Raw genomic sequence first — 16474 nt, 5'->3', positions numbered from 1 at the left:
CTATGCGTGTATCTGTTCATCCCTGATATGATACAGACATGGGACATGCCAACACACACGCATGTTCTTTCCACCGCACCAACAGTGTGCACACATGCATCTATCCATGCAACCGATTATTGTATGTGACAGGCACTGTCCCAGGCACTAGACATCTAACAGAGAACAAAGTAGACTAAATCCACGCCCTCGTGGAGCTCACATCACTATCTTATCTGCACAGGCTCCCACCAGTGCTCACACACACAGGGCACGTAAGGCGGGAGTTGGGTGCCCAGAGCAGCAGACACTGAGCTGTTCATCCCCACCCCCTTGCAGGTCTAGCCTCCCTCCTGCCCTTGCTGGGCCATGGGGCCTCTCTAGCTCAGCCTAAGCCAGTGCAGCCTGTGGAGGTTTTGGATGGACCATGATTGAGAGGAGATGGCCTGATGTTGGGGTGGGGCAGTCCAGGCTGAGCTGCTGGAGGGAGGGGCTTAAGTTCTAGCTCTAGCTGACCTGCCCAGGGGTTTTGAATGCCTGACTCCACCCTCTGGGTTTGCCCATTTTTATGACAAAGTGGTTGGACTCCATGGTTTCACATGGCCTTTGCTGCTCTGAAGGTCTGTGAATCTAGGCTACAAGACGTGGTAAAGAGGGGAAGGTCAGTAGTGGACACAGCAAGTTCTCTTTGTACCACTAGGTCCCCTTTCTGTTCCCCAGAGATGGCATCTTTTGGTTCTGAAGATCACTGGACCTGGCTCTCTGTATTTTGGAGGGTGGGGTGGTAGTTTCCAGAGTGCCCTGTGTCAGCTGTGTTGACTCTCCCACGGGTGACTGTCTTCCCTGGAGTAGGTCCTGAGCTAGGAGTACACGTAGGCCTGTGTGGCCCTACGTACAGTGGACTAGGGGTCCTTACTGACTAAGAGCCTCACTTCTGCAGGGAACGAGGCCTGAGCACTTTCTTGTTCCGGCCTCACTGTGGAGAGTCTGGCTCCATCACCCACCTGGTGTCTGCGTTCCTGACTGCTGACAACATTTCCCATGGGCTACTCCTCAAGAAGGTAACCAGACCACTCACGGAAACCTGCCCTGCAATGATGGTCCTGCCATGGGCTCCCCTGGGGAGGAGTGGGATCGCTTGGGCTCCTGTCTGCCCTCTGGGAGGCTCTGGCCAGTGATGTTAAAAGGCTGGCGCCTTTTTCTGGGTTGGGCTGTCTGTAGTCATCTTGGTTTCATATTTATCATATTTAATTATGAAAAGAATATAATCAAATATATTGCAATTTGGATCTTCCAAAAGATGTTGAAATGGAAAAAACAAACATTATTGCTATTACTTTAAAAGAAATAGCCATTATTAGCTTTTTCGGATCTCTAATTCTCATCTTTTTTTTTTTTTTTTTTTTTTTTTTTACCAGAGCAGATTTCTAATGTGCTTATTATGAGCACAGATTTTTTTTTGTTTTGGTTCTACTTTGTCCTTTAACTTTATATAACAAGCATTTTTCTGTGCTGCAACATTTATCTCCTCATCCTAAAGGCTGTTGGAAGGATGGCCCACCCCTTGGGTGGTCTATAATTGATTCAGCTAGTCTCTGATTATTCGACAGAGTCTATCAAATTTTTGCTTGTGTAAATAATAACAACCACGAACTCTGCCCATTTGGTCTTCTCCATATTTTGGATCACTTCCATAAGAAAGATGTTTGCTCAAGCTCCTCTGGTGCCTCTTGTGTCCTGGGGAGGTCTAATTGTGTGTCACAATTCCGTGGGCGGAGGTGGTTATATCAGAAAACCACTCTAGCCTAGTCAGGTCTGCCCCTTCCCATCTAGGAGGAGCCAGAGCTTTTACAGACTCATCCTGGATGTTTGTGGTCAAAGCAACATAACAAAAGCCCAGCATCTCCTGGGCTGACCCACTGGGGGCAGTACCTGGGGGAGGGGAGCAGAGTATGTAGCCTGGGGTCAGTTTGGAGCCTTGCAGCTGCCTTCTTGCCCTGAGCTGTGCCTTGTCTGGAGCCAAGAGGGCGAGCTCCAACAGTAGGTGGAGGGCAGCCCAGGAGGAGAGGGGCATGTGATGTATCAGATGAACAAAGAGGTGGGGAAGGGGAGGTGGGGATCTGGGTCTGTTGGCTTCAGGGAGCTCTGTTACACAGACAGTAGTAGCCAGACCTGGTTTCCACTGATGAATGCTCCTTCCCTCCCTTCTCTGGTGCTTGTCACCTGAGTTTGGTGGTTCTTTTGCAGAGTCCGGTGTTGCAGTATCTCTACTACCTTGCTCAGATCCCCATTGCCATGTCTCCTCTTAGCAACAACAGTCTGTTCCTTGAATATTCCAAAAACCCTCTGAGGGAATTCCTGCACAAGGGACTCCATGTTTCTCTCTCCACTGATGACCCCATGCAGTTCCACTATACAAAGGTGAGGATGTTAGGTGCCCCAGCCAGCCCTGGTCTGCCCTCCCAACTGCACACACCGGAGAACACACTCAGTTCTGCTTTTGGGGTGGGGTTGGTGCCCAGTGAAGGCAAGAGATAAGCTCCTGGGGAGCAAAAAGTGTTTCTTCCAGGAGCCCTGTCTTTGGAGTCCTTGAACCCATGAAGGCACAATTTTATTTTTTTGCCTTCTCCATTTTCCCTTTCTTTGGCATTTACTATCTCCATGATGTTGGTAAAGTTACTTGATCTCTATCTTATTCCTCTTCATCTGTAAAACAGGGATGAAATTGTCTCTATGTCTACCTCTGCTTTATTGTGAGGATCCATTAAGATAATGAACCAGAGTCTAACAGAGTGTCTGAATATAGCATGTATTCAAAATGTTAGTTAACATTTTAATACTATTATTATTATTATTAATTATTATTATTCTACTCTGGATCTGTAGGGCCAGGAAAGAGGAAGGGAAAGGCAATATCATGCATGGGGACCAGCCATTGATTAGTAAAAACATAAATGCCTGAGTCGTCTAGGACAGGCTCTCCAAGTTTTTGGTCTCAGGACCCCTTTATAAGCTTTAAGAATTAAAGGCCCTCAGAAAGCTGTTGATTACATAAGCTATATCTAGTGATATTTAAGTGTGTTAGAAACTAATTTGAAATTGAAAAATATTAACTCACTTAAAACTAACATTAACAAGGTTGTGTGTGTCTGGGGGTAGCTCAGTTGGTTAAGCATCTAACTCTTGATTTCAGCTCAGACCATGGTCTCACCATTCGTGGGATTGAGCCCTGTATTGGGCTCTGCACAGACAGTGTGGAGCCTGCTTGGGATTCTCTCTCTCTCTCTCTCTCTCTCTGCCCCTCCCCTGCTCATTCTCCATCTCCCAAAATAAATACATACTTAAAAAGTAACATTAACAAACCTACCAAATGTTAACATAAATAGCCATTTTTATGGAAACTAGTCATATTGTCCAAAAGCAAAAAAAAAAAAAAAAAAAAAAAAATGGCATCAAGAATGGCATTATTTTACATTTTTGCAAATCCCCTTAATGTCTGGTTTAATAGAAGACAGCAGGATTCTTACATCTGCATCTGCATTCAATCGGTTGTGATGCCTTGTTTTTTTATCAAAGTATATGAAGAAAATCTTCCCTCACAAAGGTACATAGTTGGAAGAGGGATGACCTTTCAAAAGGCCTTCAGGACCTTGGATCACATTTTGAGAACTGCTGCTCTAGGTTACAGAGGCAGTGGGGGTGTCCGAGCACTAATGGGAGAGCTTATGATCAATGGTAGACATTTCACATCCTAGGAGATAAGGCAGAAAGCACAGCTCAAACCCAAATCCCTTTGGGATTACTGTCTCACTACTTGGTCATTTCTCATTCTTATTTCACATTCCAGCTTTGCTCTTAATACTTTATTCAGATTCACTTTTATTTTGGGGCAATCTTAAGAAAGTGATGTGAAATAAAAAGCAAAGCTACAGAGCAGGTACTAAACATGTACACGCCCAGGGTGATTGTCGCAGTGGAACAGAGGCTGGCATCCGCATGACTTGACACAGGGCTTCAAACATGTGCCGGCCAACAAATCAACGTGTAGGGCTTCTTTGACATCTCTCTCTTTGGAAACCTGAGAATTCACCAAAGATGATCTTACGAGTTCATAATTTAAGGGGGTGGGAATGTTGTTTGGTTTTCCAGGTGGCAGACATTAAAGAAAAATTCGATCTGCAATGTCTGTCTGATGTTTCTAGCTTTGGGAATATGTGAAGGATTGAAATGGATATCCTACCATCTCATATATTTGCTTTTTGGGGGGGCGGATCTAGGAAGCACTTATGGAAGAATATGCAATTGCCGCTCAAGTGTGGAAGCTGAGCACGTGTGACCTGTGTGAAATCGCCAGGAACAGCGTGCTGCAGAGTGGCCTCTCCCATCAGGTATGGTGTGTGATGGCACTGCCTTCTGTCCCTCTTGTCCCTTCAACACACATACAATGGGTGCCTGCTGCATGTTAGGCACTTTCTAGGCTCTGAGATCCGTGAAGATGACAAGCAGGGTGAAAGCTGAAACTCTCTAGGGGAGACCCCTGAATTTTCAAGGCTGCTCTTTCACCCTTTCACACCTCAAACGTGACCTCCTCCGAGAGGCCCTCCCTGATCACCATTCTACCACAGCCACACACTTGCCATCATTCTCCAGCCCTTTAATCTGTTTTTCTTCATAACACTTATTACTACTGACATTGTAATATGTAGTTATGTGTTTTCCCGTCTTTCCTTCCAGAATGTAAGTTCCATTAGACGGTTTTGTTCAGCATTATATCCCTAGGGCGTAGAATAGTCCCTGGCACATAGTAAGCACTCAGTATTTTTTGGATAGTCAATAGTACCTACACTGAATAAAACATTGTAGGGATGGGACCTGGACATCGGTAATTTTTTTTATAGTTCCCTAGGTGATTCTGATGTGGAGACAGGGTTGAGAACCATTTCTCTACGTGGTGTCTTAGGCTCCTGGGTACCTCCTTGGGGTGGTGTCACTGGTACAGGAAGAAGCCGTATCGGTGCTGCTCTTATTGGATGCTGATGCAGAGAAGAGCTAAATGTTCACGATTCAATTGTGCAGACCTGCTTCCTAAGACTGTTTGCCCCTGTCAGCTCTCAGGAGGGACTGAGAGTCTTCATGCCTTCATCTTGCCTTCTTCATTGCCAGCAGCTCCTGGAGGTCTTATCTTTTTCTTGTGGTCAAGGAAAGCATAGTCAGAAATGAAGGGAATGAATGTGGGCATCAGGGTGACATGCTCAAGCACATGGGCCAGCAGGAATTTTTAAGAACCCTGTGGGGAACGACGTCTTGGTGAAGGACCAGCTTCAGGGGACTGGTTTGATTTGGTGTGGCTAATGTCAAAGCTGCTGTGGGGATATAGAAAATAAACCTAAGGTATATGGTTTCATTTGTACTTCTCTGGTTCCACAGGAGAAGCAAAAGTTTCTGGGACAAAATTATTATAAAGAAGGACCTGAAGGAAATGATATCCGAAAGACAAATGTTGCTCAGATCCGGATGGCGTTCCGATACGAGACCTTATGCAATGAGCTCAGCTTCCTGTCTGATGCCATGAAATCAGAAGAGATCACAGCTCTGACCAAATAGGTCCAGCAGTGGACAATGCATTTTAACTTTCTGGTTTAATTTCAAGTTTGCTGCGATTAACAGTGGTCAAGATATCAAACTAGGACCCTCCTCCATGTAGAGGATGCCTCTGACTAGTGATTTTGGTTGTACTGTTCACTTTAAGATCTAACATGCCCACTTCTGTTAGTATTTCTGAGTAGTAGATGGTGACTCCTCCTTGGGGATCTGGGAGCTGGACACTTGTCTGTACTCATTCCTAATTTTCCAAATATGTCTCTTGAAACAGCTAGTGCTTGCATTGTTGGGGCCAGGATCTTGCAAGGTCCAGTGCCTACTGACATGAGGTCTGTGTGGTTTTCTGCCAAAATCCTCTATAGACCCTGCAGGCTAGTTGGTAGTTGTTCATTTCAGCCTCTGGCTGGCTGCCTTAAACAAAATCAATTTCAAAGCTCCCTTTCATAAAGGAACTACTTTGAGAGAATCAAAATAGAAAATTTCCTTCTTGACAATTTGCATTTTTTATGAATTTCTTAAAATGTTTTACTTAGCCCTCCTATTTAGGAAGCCACATATGCACATTGAACCAATCGCTTCTGTTCTGTGTCTTGGTTTTCTCATCTGAAAAGTACGGGTTTGGACTAGATGAGTAGTTCTCAAATGTTCTGTGAATGCCTCCCCTCCTGGACCACTTCAGGAGGAGGGGGAGGGCAGGGGGAGTGAGGTTCTGGATGCCGCTTTCTTCAAAGCAACTCTTTCATCACTTTTACACTGGGGCTTCTACATATTTTCATTTGAACTACAGACTTCGGAAAACATAGGATTAGATGATCCCTGTTCCTTTTGGTTCTAATATTTGGACTATAGCCCAATTACCATTTTACTTATGAAAAGTTAGGGCCAGAGAGGTGAAATTTGCTTAAGGTCACACAGCTAATAAGTAATAGGACCAGAACTACTTTCCCTACTCCTCCTAATCCAGTCCTTTTCCCCACTGTTCCATTAGGCCTCACAGATGTTAAATTTTACCAGTGTAACCTGTGCATTTTTTTAAGGTGAAATTTCTCCCTTACCTAACATGCAGACTTCTTTAGAAGATATAAGTGGTCCCAGGGGCCAGATAGAAATTATTTTTAAGACCAAACTGAATTTAAGCTTTACCAATGTACTCTTCATCTGTGTTACTAGTGCCTGGTACATAGTAGGTGCTCAATAAATGTACATTGAATAACTGAATGAATTTCTCTTTTGGCAATTTTTTAAGGATATGTGCTCCAAGTATGCAACAAGCTGCTCAAGGACCTTTCTATTTCTGTGGGCAAATGCAGATGATGACAAGCCTTTCTAAATTATTATAGACTTAGAAGAACTCTATTTTTGCCTGTGAAGATGCTTATTTGACTTTAGATGGTCTTGTCCTGTGACTTTATAATGCTTATCCCCTCTACCGATTAACTCAGCATATGGAACAATAAATGTAGTCTTTTTATTAGGCAGACATGTATGCTATCTTCCAGCTAATGATGAAACTAACTGAAAACCCAGTATTTATCTTACACATTGATTATTTTTGAAAAGGCCCCATTTGTATACATTTGTCCTAACTCAGCAATTATTGTACAGTTTTTAATTGTCATTTTATCTGTACCAAGTATTTGTTTTTAATTATTAAATAAATGTCTCAATAATTTAAAACTATTTCAAGTTAATACTATTTAAAGCAAAACAAATGAAGAAACAAAAAGCAGAATCAGACCTATAAATAGAGAACAAACTGATGGTTGCCAGAGGGAATGGGGTGGGAGCATGGGTAACACAGGAAGAGGAGTGGTAGACACAAGCTTCCAGTTATGGAATAAGTCACAGGAATAAAATGCACAGCATCGGAAATAAGTCAATGATATTGTAATAGCACTGTACGGTAACAGATGGTAGTTACACGTGTGGTGAGCACAGCATAACATACAGAGAAGTTGAATCACTATGTTGTACACCCAAAACTAATGTAGCCTTGTGTGTCAACTGTACTGAAATAAAAACAATTTTAAAAAAAGATTGGGCATCATGAAAAGTTATAAGTAACAACTACCAATTTATCTTTTACTAAGACTCAGACATAGATGATGTTTATAATGACTACTCAAAAATTTTAAACTGAAGCTCACTAGACCCAGAAAGTGGACCTTTGCTATCTTTTTTCTCTAACTTCTGGCCTGTTACAGTTCCTGAGTAAAACCACATGTGTTCCCTTTGCCTGGATATTACTTTAGTCTGTTCAGCCACCATGTATTCGATTTTACCTGTCCTGCAAACTTTTCAGACACCTTTCTCGGTAGCGCTTTGCTCTTTTATCTCATCACTGTACCTAATTGGCTTTGGCCTTTTGCAGGGGCGTGGGGTGGGTGGGGGATGAATCCCTACTTTCTTTTGTGTTCACAGGTGGAATCAAAGGCTATTGTATACTAGCCCATGTTTGTAAAAGAACAAATTTCGAAGCAGGTTATCCCTTACTATAAAAGCCTCAAGTTCATGTATGTGTCACTCCAAACTGCATTGTTGAGATGATCAATAACATTGCTCTTTGCCACATGAAAACCAATCACAGCTCCTGGGTTGGTATGTACCAAGGTGAGTCCTGGGCCTTTACTTCCTTTTATCTTGGATTAAAGCAGAGTTGAAAGCACATCTCTCTGGCTTTCTCTTTACTTGTTTCTGAGTCCTCCACTGGAATATTCATCTTTTTTTGGATTTATACACATGATTGAAGGAGATATATTGGTAATACACCTAAGCACACAATACCTGAACTATGACTGTTATAAAGAACAAGGGTAACTAACTACAATGAAAGGAATACTAATCAGAAAAACATAGTTGCTTGGAAATTTAAAAATCCTCAACCTTTAAATAAGTATTTTATCAGAAAGATCGAGGATGCCAGAGAGTAAGACTATAAACAGTTGCAAGATTATCAAAATGTATCTCTGAGGAGGCTTATGTCTTTTGGTACCAAAATGTGTACTTCTCCAGGATGCTGTACATCAGTAAATTGAAATATAAACTGCCATTCCTTCTTATAAATGGCTTTCCTCTTCTCAGCACTAAGATTCTAACATGCTTTTCTAATTATACTCTTTAACTTTGGAAATGATTTTACAAGAACCACAAAAAAAACACTGTAGTATTTTATCTTTTTTCTGTCCAACAGGGTAAATAAGACATGAGAACAAATGAAAATCTGTTGTCAGCTATGTATATTATATTGTCATTGTGCTGCCCATCATAAATGGGAGTGATCAGCTGACTTCCCTAATCTCCAAGCAGTTTTCTTATTCCTCGATAGACAAAGTAAGCTTCACTTAAGAAAGAAAAAAAAAAAATGTTAAAAATACAAATTCTTTGGACTGCCTTTTAATGAATCCAACTTTCCACTGTTAATCACAGAAACAAAAGATAATTTCAAGCAGCCTTATTACCCAGATATAGATTAGGTATAAGGAAGTTGAGTTCAATTTGAAATGACTTTTAAAACATAGGACGCAAACATCACAACTCCCCAGAGCACAATACAAAATAGTCCTCTAAGGAATATAAACATTTAGTATAGAAGAATGTGAAACTACGTAAGAAAAGAGTCTCTTCAGTTAGCTAAAATTTACTTGCTAAAGATTATTTATTGCACAATATATCAGTTTGTCCTAAGAATAAAGCAGATACTATTATTCTCAACTTCTAAATTCAGTACGTAGTCAAATACATTTTCTCAAACTAAAGTTCTACAGCATCACAATATGAGTAAACTCTTTGTTACTGAGTTAGGATAGGGAAAACATTTTAACTTCTAAAACAAATTCCTTAGAGTTCATGAAAACATTTCACAAATCCTAGAAGGCACACATTATATTTCCTATCATAGTAAGTGCATTTAAGTACTTCATATTTAAAAAAGACAAAGCTGTACAGAATACAAAAAGTGTACATTTTATCCATGAAACAAATTTACAACTTTTATGATTAGTTATAATAGTAGAACCTACCTAACATTCACATCTAAAGAATTATCACCCAGTTAATGCAGTAGGCAAAAACCTGTGCTCATTGATTTAATAAGACTAACAAAAACTAAGAACTTTCTACTTCACAGTAGATCAGTTAGTGTCTTGGAGTTCATATTGGAAAGTAAAAAGGTTTGGGCAATATCAGGTCGTTGAGCTTACTGTTAAATAATTCCTTGAAAGGTGAAGGATTCTGGGGGATAAGATCATTGGCTATACCTGGAAAGATCCAAAAACATGTAAAGCAACTTTGTTCATTTTCAGAAACATTCTTCAATTAGGCAATCTGAGTTAGACTCAGCAAGTCTAATCCAAAAGGACAATTTAAAATCTTAGAGCTGGAAAAGATCTCAGAGATCATCTATCCCAAGGTTTTCAAAATCTGTCCCATGGGATACTAAGACTTCGGGGAGGAGATTCAGCGTTCTACAAATCTGACTTGAATTAAAAAATTTTTGGTGGGGGCGGGGGGGGGGGCCCTGGGTGGCTCAGTCGGTTAAGTGTCTGATTTCGGCTCAGGTCATGATCTCGTGGTTTGTGAGTTTGAGCCCCACGTCGGGTTCTGTGCTGACAGCTCAAAGCCTGGAGCCTGCTTCAGATTCTGTGTCTCCCTCTCTCTCTGCCCCTCCCCTGCTCGCATTGTGTCTCTCTCTCCCTCAAAAATAAACAAACATTAAAAAAAATTTCATTTAAAAAATAACTCCCATCATACAACTACATTACTAAATAAATTCGACTATCCTGGATACCACCAATGCATTAATACATGTTTTTATTGGTTGACTTTATAATATTTATTGTGGTATATAGTTATATAAGGCAATTTATATTAATAAAATATGACTTTTATATAGAGGGGTAGTGTGTGTGGGTATATAGCATGTATGTGTAGGGGTTCTGAGTAAGATTTTACCTGGGGGGGGGGGGGGAGTTCTACTGCTAAAATAAAGTGTAAAAAGCACAGATAACACCTCAGTTTCTAACGCAGGAACCTACAAACCAGCAGCAGGGACTTTCTCAAGGTCACACAAACCATCAAGCACATTGCCAGGTGGATATGATAGAGCCCCTCGTGCTCCACAGTGGTGTTTAGCTATTTGGTCCTGGACTGTCTCCATCATGAATGTCAACCAATTAGTTATCAATATTTTGGGGGTAAAATCAAGCTATCTTTGGTCAGACATTTTTGGGAGGGAAATGAATTATTTAATTTGCATGCCTATTAAAATCCTGATATCCAGGGGCACCCAGGTGGTTCAGTTGGTTAAGTGTCTGACTCTTGATCTTGGCTCAGGTCATGATCTCGCGGTTTGTGGGTTTGGGCCTGTGTCAGGCTCTGTACTGACAGCACAGAGCCTGTTGGGGATTCTGTCTGTCTGTCTGTCTGTCTGTCTCTCTCTCTTTGCCCCTCCCCTGCTTGCTCTCTCTCTCAAAGTAAATAAATAAACTTTAAAAAATAGTTTAAAAAATCCCAACATCCAAAAATTCTGCCATCATTAAGCAGCAACTTAAATTGTGTACTTTGGTATTTTGGAAAATAGTAATATTTGCAATTATGCATAATAAGTCAAAAAAGTTATATGGAATGTTAACATATTTTTTAAAGGAGACATCAGGTTCTAGTTTTATTATATGCTAATATGTTAATGCTTAACATAAAGCAAAAATTTTACTTTATAAGCAAAATTTTTGAAAAATGAAGTGTCACTAAAAATCATAATTCCATTATGACTATACTCTCTGAGTACTTCAAAGGAAGTACAGTGAAACAGTAGAAAGCCAAATTATCTCCTGATTTTCAGAGGTGTTCATGGTACACGTTTAAAAGGCTGTACCCTATGTTCTTCTCACTTAATGACATAAGAAATTTAAAGACTTTGAAACTTCAGAAAGATGCCTTCAAGTTAAGAAAATAAAGGCACCATGAACCAATATTGAATGATTTACCATAATTTGGAAATACAAAATTCAGGATCTGTGAAGAAGAAAAATTTCCTTCTGAAACTCCAAGATGCAAGAGCATTATCAAAAGCTATTTAGAACAGTTTTCCAACTATGGGAAAGCATTTCCAGATCAGCCAAGAAGATTCCCCAGCAGAAATCCATTTACAAGGCGAAGTCACGCCCAGCTTTATAGTCCTCACCCAAATTATACAGCATGGAAAAAAAAAAAAAAGACTTTTAAGTAAAAAACATGTAGTTCCAAAACACATTGCTACAGTTATGAAATAATTGTGGATCGTTTCAAGTAAAAATTATTAAAGGAGCAATAATTAACCACAAGGGGGCATACACACTCCTTAGATTCCAGCAGAAAGACTAAAGTAGTAACCTGCACTTTGATATACTCTACATTTTCAGTCACTTCAAATTTTCTCTCAGATGGCTACACTTTTTAACATTCAAAGTTTATTTTAAACCTAACTAAATAGATCCCAGAATACTCCTGCCCTGAAAAATAGTGTTTCAGAAGTCTCTGGAAATGTTGCTGTTACCTCAGCAACGGATTCAAGAGCAATTAGTTCTAATATATATTAGAACAGATAAATAATAGAAAAATATGGTCTAAAACAGTAGCAAATTTTAGTTTACTATAAATGGAAGACATAGCAAGTTTATCAAAAGAAATGGGACAAACTGTCAGAACAGCGAAAATAAGAGGGTAGGGAAAATTGATATCTCTGCATCTGTGCCACAATATCCCTGCATTCTTCCCCCATGACCAAAGTGTTTGCAGCTTGTAATAGCAACAGAAGACCTTCACCCCAAGGTCATGGTATAAGGGGCTGGCCTGCCTCATCAGCCATGTTAAGAATATAGTTAGCCATATCATCTTCAGTGGGTGCATCTGACACCACCCAAGATTCATTTGCTCCAGTCATCTGTAGGCGACAAATAGGGCAATTCCTGTGTCGATCACTCCTATCAGAGAAGTCAAATAAAGAACAGTTTGTTTTTAATTCTTTAAAAAAAAATAGGTGTGTTTGAAAAGTAACCCATGTACATGGTTTAAAAAAAGTAAACAGCATAAAAGTATACAGTAAAAAATAAATCTCTCCTTCCCACTCCAATCTTTAATTCTTATCCTCAGGGGCAACTACTGTTACCGGTTTCTTATATATTCTTCTAGAGATAGACTACACATGATTAAGCTCGGGTGTATATATACATTACTGCTTTTTTTACTTGTCAATATATGTTTTTTGTTTTTTTTTTTTACTTGTCAATATATCTTATAGGCCATTATGTGTTAGTACATGTTAGAGCTGTCTGTTCTTTTTAAACATACACTGTGTGGACAGGCCATAATTCACTTAACTCATCTCCCACAGAAGGACATTTAAGTTTTCCCCTATCTTTTACAGCTACAAACTGTAAAAGATACAGTTAGGGGAATGGAAGCATTCAAGGTTTAAAACAGAAGATGAAACTTACATGTAGAATAATTTTTCTGACAGGGAAAAAACATATATGATCACTTAAATGAGATTATGTTTTCCACAGGGATTTTTCTGCCTTGACAAATATTATTTTGGAAATTTCAAAAATACCACATTTGAGCCAGAAACATGTCATGCAGGGAAAATGTTTTTCTCTTCATTTCTCAGTGAAATCTGAGACCAAAGTAATTAAATTATATCAATTGCTCTTTGGCTTTTGTGCAAAAATTTAGAAATCTGTTCCAAAAACTAAATGTGAAAGCTAGAGCTGGCATATATTATTCAGATTCATTTCTGGTTCCTCAGAGATATTTTATAAGATAATAATGTGTTCTCTTCTGTGCACAAAAGTCTCAATTTTAAGAGTCAACTTCTGTTTCTGGCCAATAGGGACCAGATTTATCTTCCCACTTAAAACAATGAAAACACTGGAAAAATACATGAAACAAGGCTTTCAACACTGGACATCATCAGATAACACAGGACAATAATCCCTGGGGATGAGAAGCAAAGAAGGTGAGCCCTATAATTGCCCCAGCTTATTGTCTTGAGAGCCTTCAGGCTGTAGAGCAAGCAGGAGAAACCCAGATGGAGCCTGGCAGACTCTCTGAGTTGAAGAGACACAGCTGAGACTCTTGGGAGGCCAAGGCAGCTAGAGTTCACAGGGCAGAGTACTGAAGTACTTAACTGCAGAAAGTTACACAAAGGGAGAATTCTGGAATCTACTGAAGGTCTCCTTAGAATATATTCAGCAGAGTTATGATCAGTGTGTGCACGTGAGGCTCAGGAATCACCCAAAACAATGTGAAGGAACACTACCCAAAACTCACACAGGGCCTGGGATATTGCCTGCTTTCACCAGACAGACTGGAAAACCTTGTAACTCATGGAGCATTGAGCAGAGTACTCTGAAGGGTCCTCTGAAGGCCTCATTAGTGGGACATAATTAGCTCTCAACTAAACACTGCTCTGGTCCTGCCTAACAAATCATAAAAGCAAGACCCAAAAGGATCAAACTGTTCTAAGTAACTATATTCCAGAACAAAGCTCAAGGATATTTATAGGAATACAAAAATATCCAGTACCCAAAAAGGTAAAAATCACAGTGTCTGGCACCCAGTCAAGAACTACCAGGCATAAAAAGAAGCAGGAAAATACAACCCCAAATGAAGAGGAAAAATCAATCAAAACCAATCCAGAGCAGACACAGATGTTAGAATTAGCAGGGAAAGAAAATTAATGGTTATAACAATCATATTCTATGTATTAAAAACACTAGAGGAAAGACCAAACATTTGAAATAGAGATATAGAAGATATTAAAAACATTTTTTAATGTTTATTTTTGACAGAGAGAGAGAGACAGAGCATGAGCAAGGTGGGGGGGGGGGCGGTGGTGCGGAAAGAGAGAGGGAGACCCAGAATTCTGAGCTGTCAGCACAGAACCCGATGTGGGGCCCGACATCACGGAGAGTGAGATCATGACCTGAGCCGAAGTTGGACGCTCAACTGACTGTGCCACCCAGGCGCCCCAAGTTATGGAAGATATTTTAAAAACTCAAACTTCTTGACATGAAAACTATAATGTCTGCAATAAAAAATACACTGTATGGGATTACTGACAAACTAGACATTGCCAAAAAAAAAAGATTGACAAATTTGAAAAGATCTAGCAATGTTAAATCTCCAAAATGAAAACATAGAGAAAATGATTTTTTTTTTTAATTTTTTTCAACGTTTTTATTTATTTTTGGGACAGAAAGAGACAGAGCATGAACGGGGGAGGGGCAGAGAGAGAGGGAGACACAGAATCGGAAACAGGCTCCAGGCTCCGAGCCATCAGCCCAGAGCCTGATGCGGGGCTCGAACTCACGGACCGCGAGATCGTGACCTGGCTGAAGTCGGACGCTTAACCGACTGCGCCACCCAGGCGCCCCAGAGAAAATGATTTTTAAAAGGAAAAGAGCAACAGTGAGCTGTGGGACAACTTTAAGTGGTCTAATATATGTGTAACTTGAGTCCTAGGAGAAGAGTGAGAACAAAAATATATTTAAGAAAATAATGACTGAAAATTTTCCAAAATTGATGATGCAATAAACCTACAAATCCAAGGAATTCAGTGAACACTAAGCACAAGGAACGTGAAGAAAACTACTAGAAGGCATATCATAATCAAACTTCTCAGAATCAATGATAAAAAAAAAAAAAAAACCCTTAAAAGCAGCCAGAGGAAAAAAAGGCATATTATCTACACAGGAAAAAAAGATAAGAGTAATAGCATATTTCTCATAGGAAACAATGCAAGAAAAATGAGGGTGGAGTGAGAGCAACATCATTAAAGTCCTGAAAGAAAAAATAGTATTAGTCTAGAATTCTATACCCAGAAAAAATATCTTTGAAAAATGATGTTCAGACACTCAAGAATGTTCTATGGAATCTACAAAAAAGCTATCAGAACTAATAAATGGGTTTAGTAAGGTTGTAGAATAAAGGATTAATACACAAAAATCTATTGTAGTTTTATATACTAGCAACAAATGATCAGAAATTGAAATAAAAAATACTCTTAAAATAGCCTAAAATACAAAATAATTAGAGATAAATCTATCAAAGATTTGTAATACTGAAAACTACAAAAATTGATGAGACAAGTGAAAGAGCTGAATAAATGGAGAAATACACTGTGATTGTGGACGAGAAGACTTAATGTTGTTAAGAAGTCAACACTTGCCAAATCAGTCTATTTATTTAATGCAATTTTAACCAAAATCCTTATAGCTTTTTTGAAGAAATTGACAGTTGACTCTAAAACTCATTTTGAAATGCAAAAGAACTAGAATAGGCAAAACAACTTTGACAAAGAAGAACAAAGTTGAAGGACTAACATTCCCTGATTTTAAGACTCAAAGCTACATTAATCAAGGTAGTGTGGTATTGTTATGAAATAGATCAATGGAACAGAAGAGAATCCAGAAATAGACCCATGTGTATTTAAACAAATGATTTACAATAAAGGTGAAGCGGCAATTAGTGAAGGAAAGATAGTCTTTTCAGTAAAATGTGCTGAAGCAACTAGATAGCCATAGGCAAAAAAAGAATTTTGATCAATACCTCACATCATATACAAAAAATTAACTCAAAACGGATCATAGATATAAATGTAAAACCTAAAATTATAGAGCTTCCAAAAGAACAGAGGAAAATCCTTGTCACCTTAGGTTAGACAGATTTCTTAGATATGACACTAAAATCACTATGCTTAAATCACAAACTGATAATTGGACCTCATCAAAATTAAAAACTTCTACTCTATCAAAGACATTCTTTTTTTTTTTAATTTTTTTTTTTCAACGTTTATTTATTTTTGGGACAGAGAGACAGAGCATGAACGGGGGAGGGGCAGAGAGAGAGGGAGACA

At 39.4% G+C, this 16474-nt stretch overlaps 2 protein-coding genes across 11 annotated transcripts in view; one reads left to right on the top strand and one right to left on the bottom strand.

Moving 5' to 3' along the window:
• Nucleotides 1-6798, top strand: part of AMPD3 (adenosine monophosphate deaminase 3) — a 60557-nt gene extending 53759 nt beyond the window's left edge. For all 9 annotated transcript variants that reach the window (XM_040456889.1, XM_040456895.1, XM_040456892.1 and 6 more), the window contains 4 exons: nucleotides 920-1040; nucleotides 2227-2400; nucleotides 4257-4367; nucleotides 5407-6798. In XM_040456889.1, coding sequence (XP_040312823.1) covers nucleotides 920-1040; nucleotides 2227-2400; nucleotides 4257-4367; nucleotides 5407-5583 — 583 coding nt within the window. In that variant the 3' untranslated portion in view covers nucleotides 5584-6798. The remainder of the gene's footprint in view (nucleotides 1-919; nucleotides 1041-2226; nucleotides 2401-4256; nucleotides 4368-5406) is intronic.
• A 5380-nt stretch (nucleotides 6799-12178) lies between these two features.
• Nucleotides 12179-16474, bottom strand: part of RNF141 (ring finger protein 141) — a 24680-nt gene continuing 20384 nt past the window's right edge. For both annotated transcript variants that reach the window (XM_040456887.1, XM_040456886.1), the window contains exon 6: nucleotides 12179-12539. In XM_040456887.1, the coding sequence (XP_040312821.1) occupies nucleotides 12389-12539 (151 nt within the window). In that variant the 3' untranslated portion in view covers nucleotides 12179-12388. The remainder of the gene's footprint in view (nucleotides 12540-16474) is intronic.

The sequence above is a fragment of the Herpailurus yagouaroundi genome, unplaced genomic scaffold (assembly GCF_014898765.1).
Source record: "Herpailurus yagouaroundi ecotype Mexico unplaced genomic scaffold, PumYag 218, whole genome shotgun sequence".
NCBI lineage: Eukaryota > Metazoa > Chordata > Mammalia > Carnivora > Felidae > Herpailurus > Herpailurus yagouaroundi.
The sequence above is the reverse complement of the archived record's forward strand: the minus strand, read 5'-3'. Positions and strand labels throughout refer to the sequence as shown.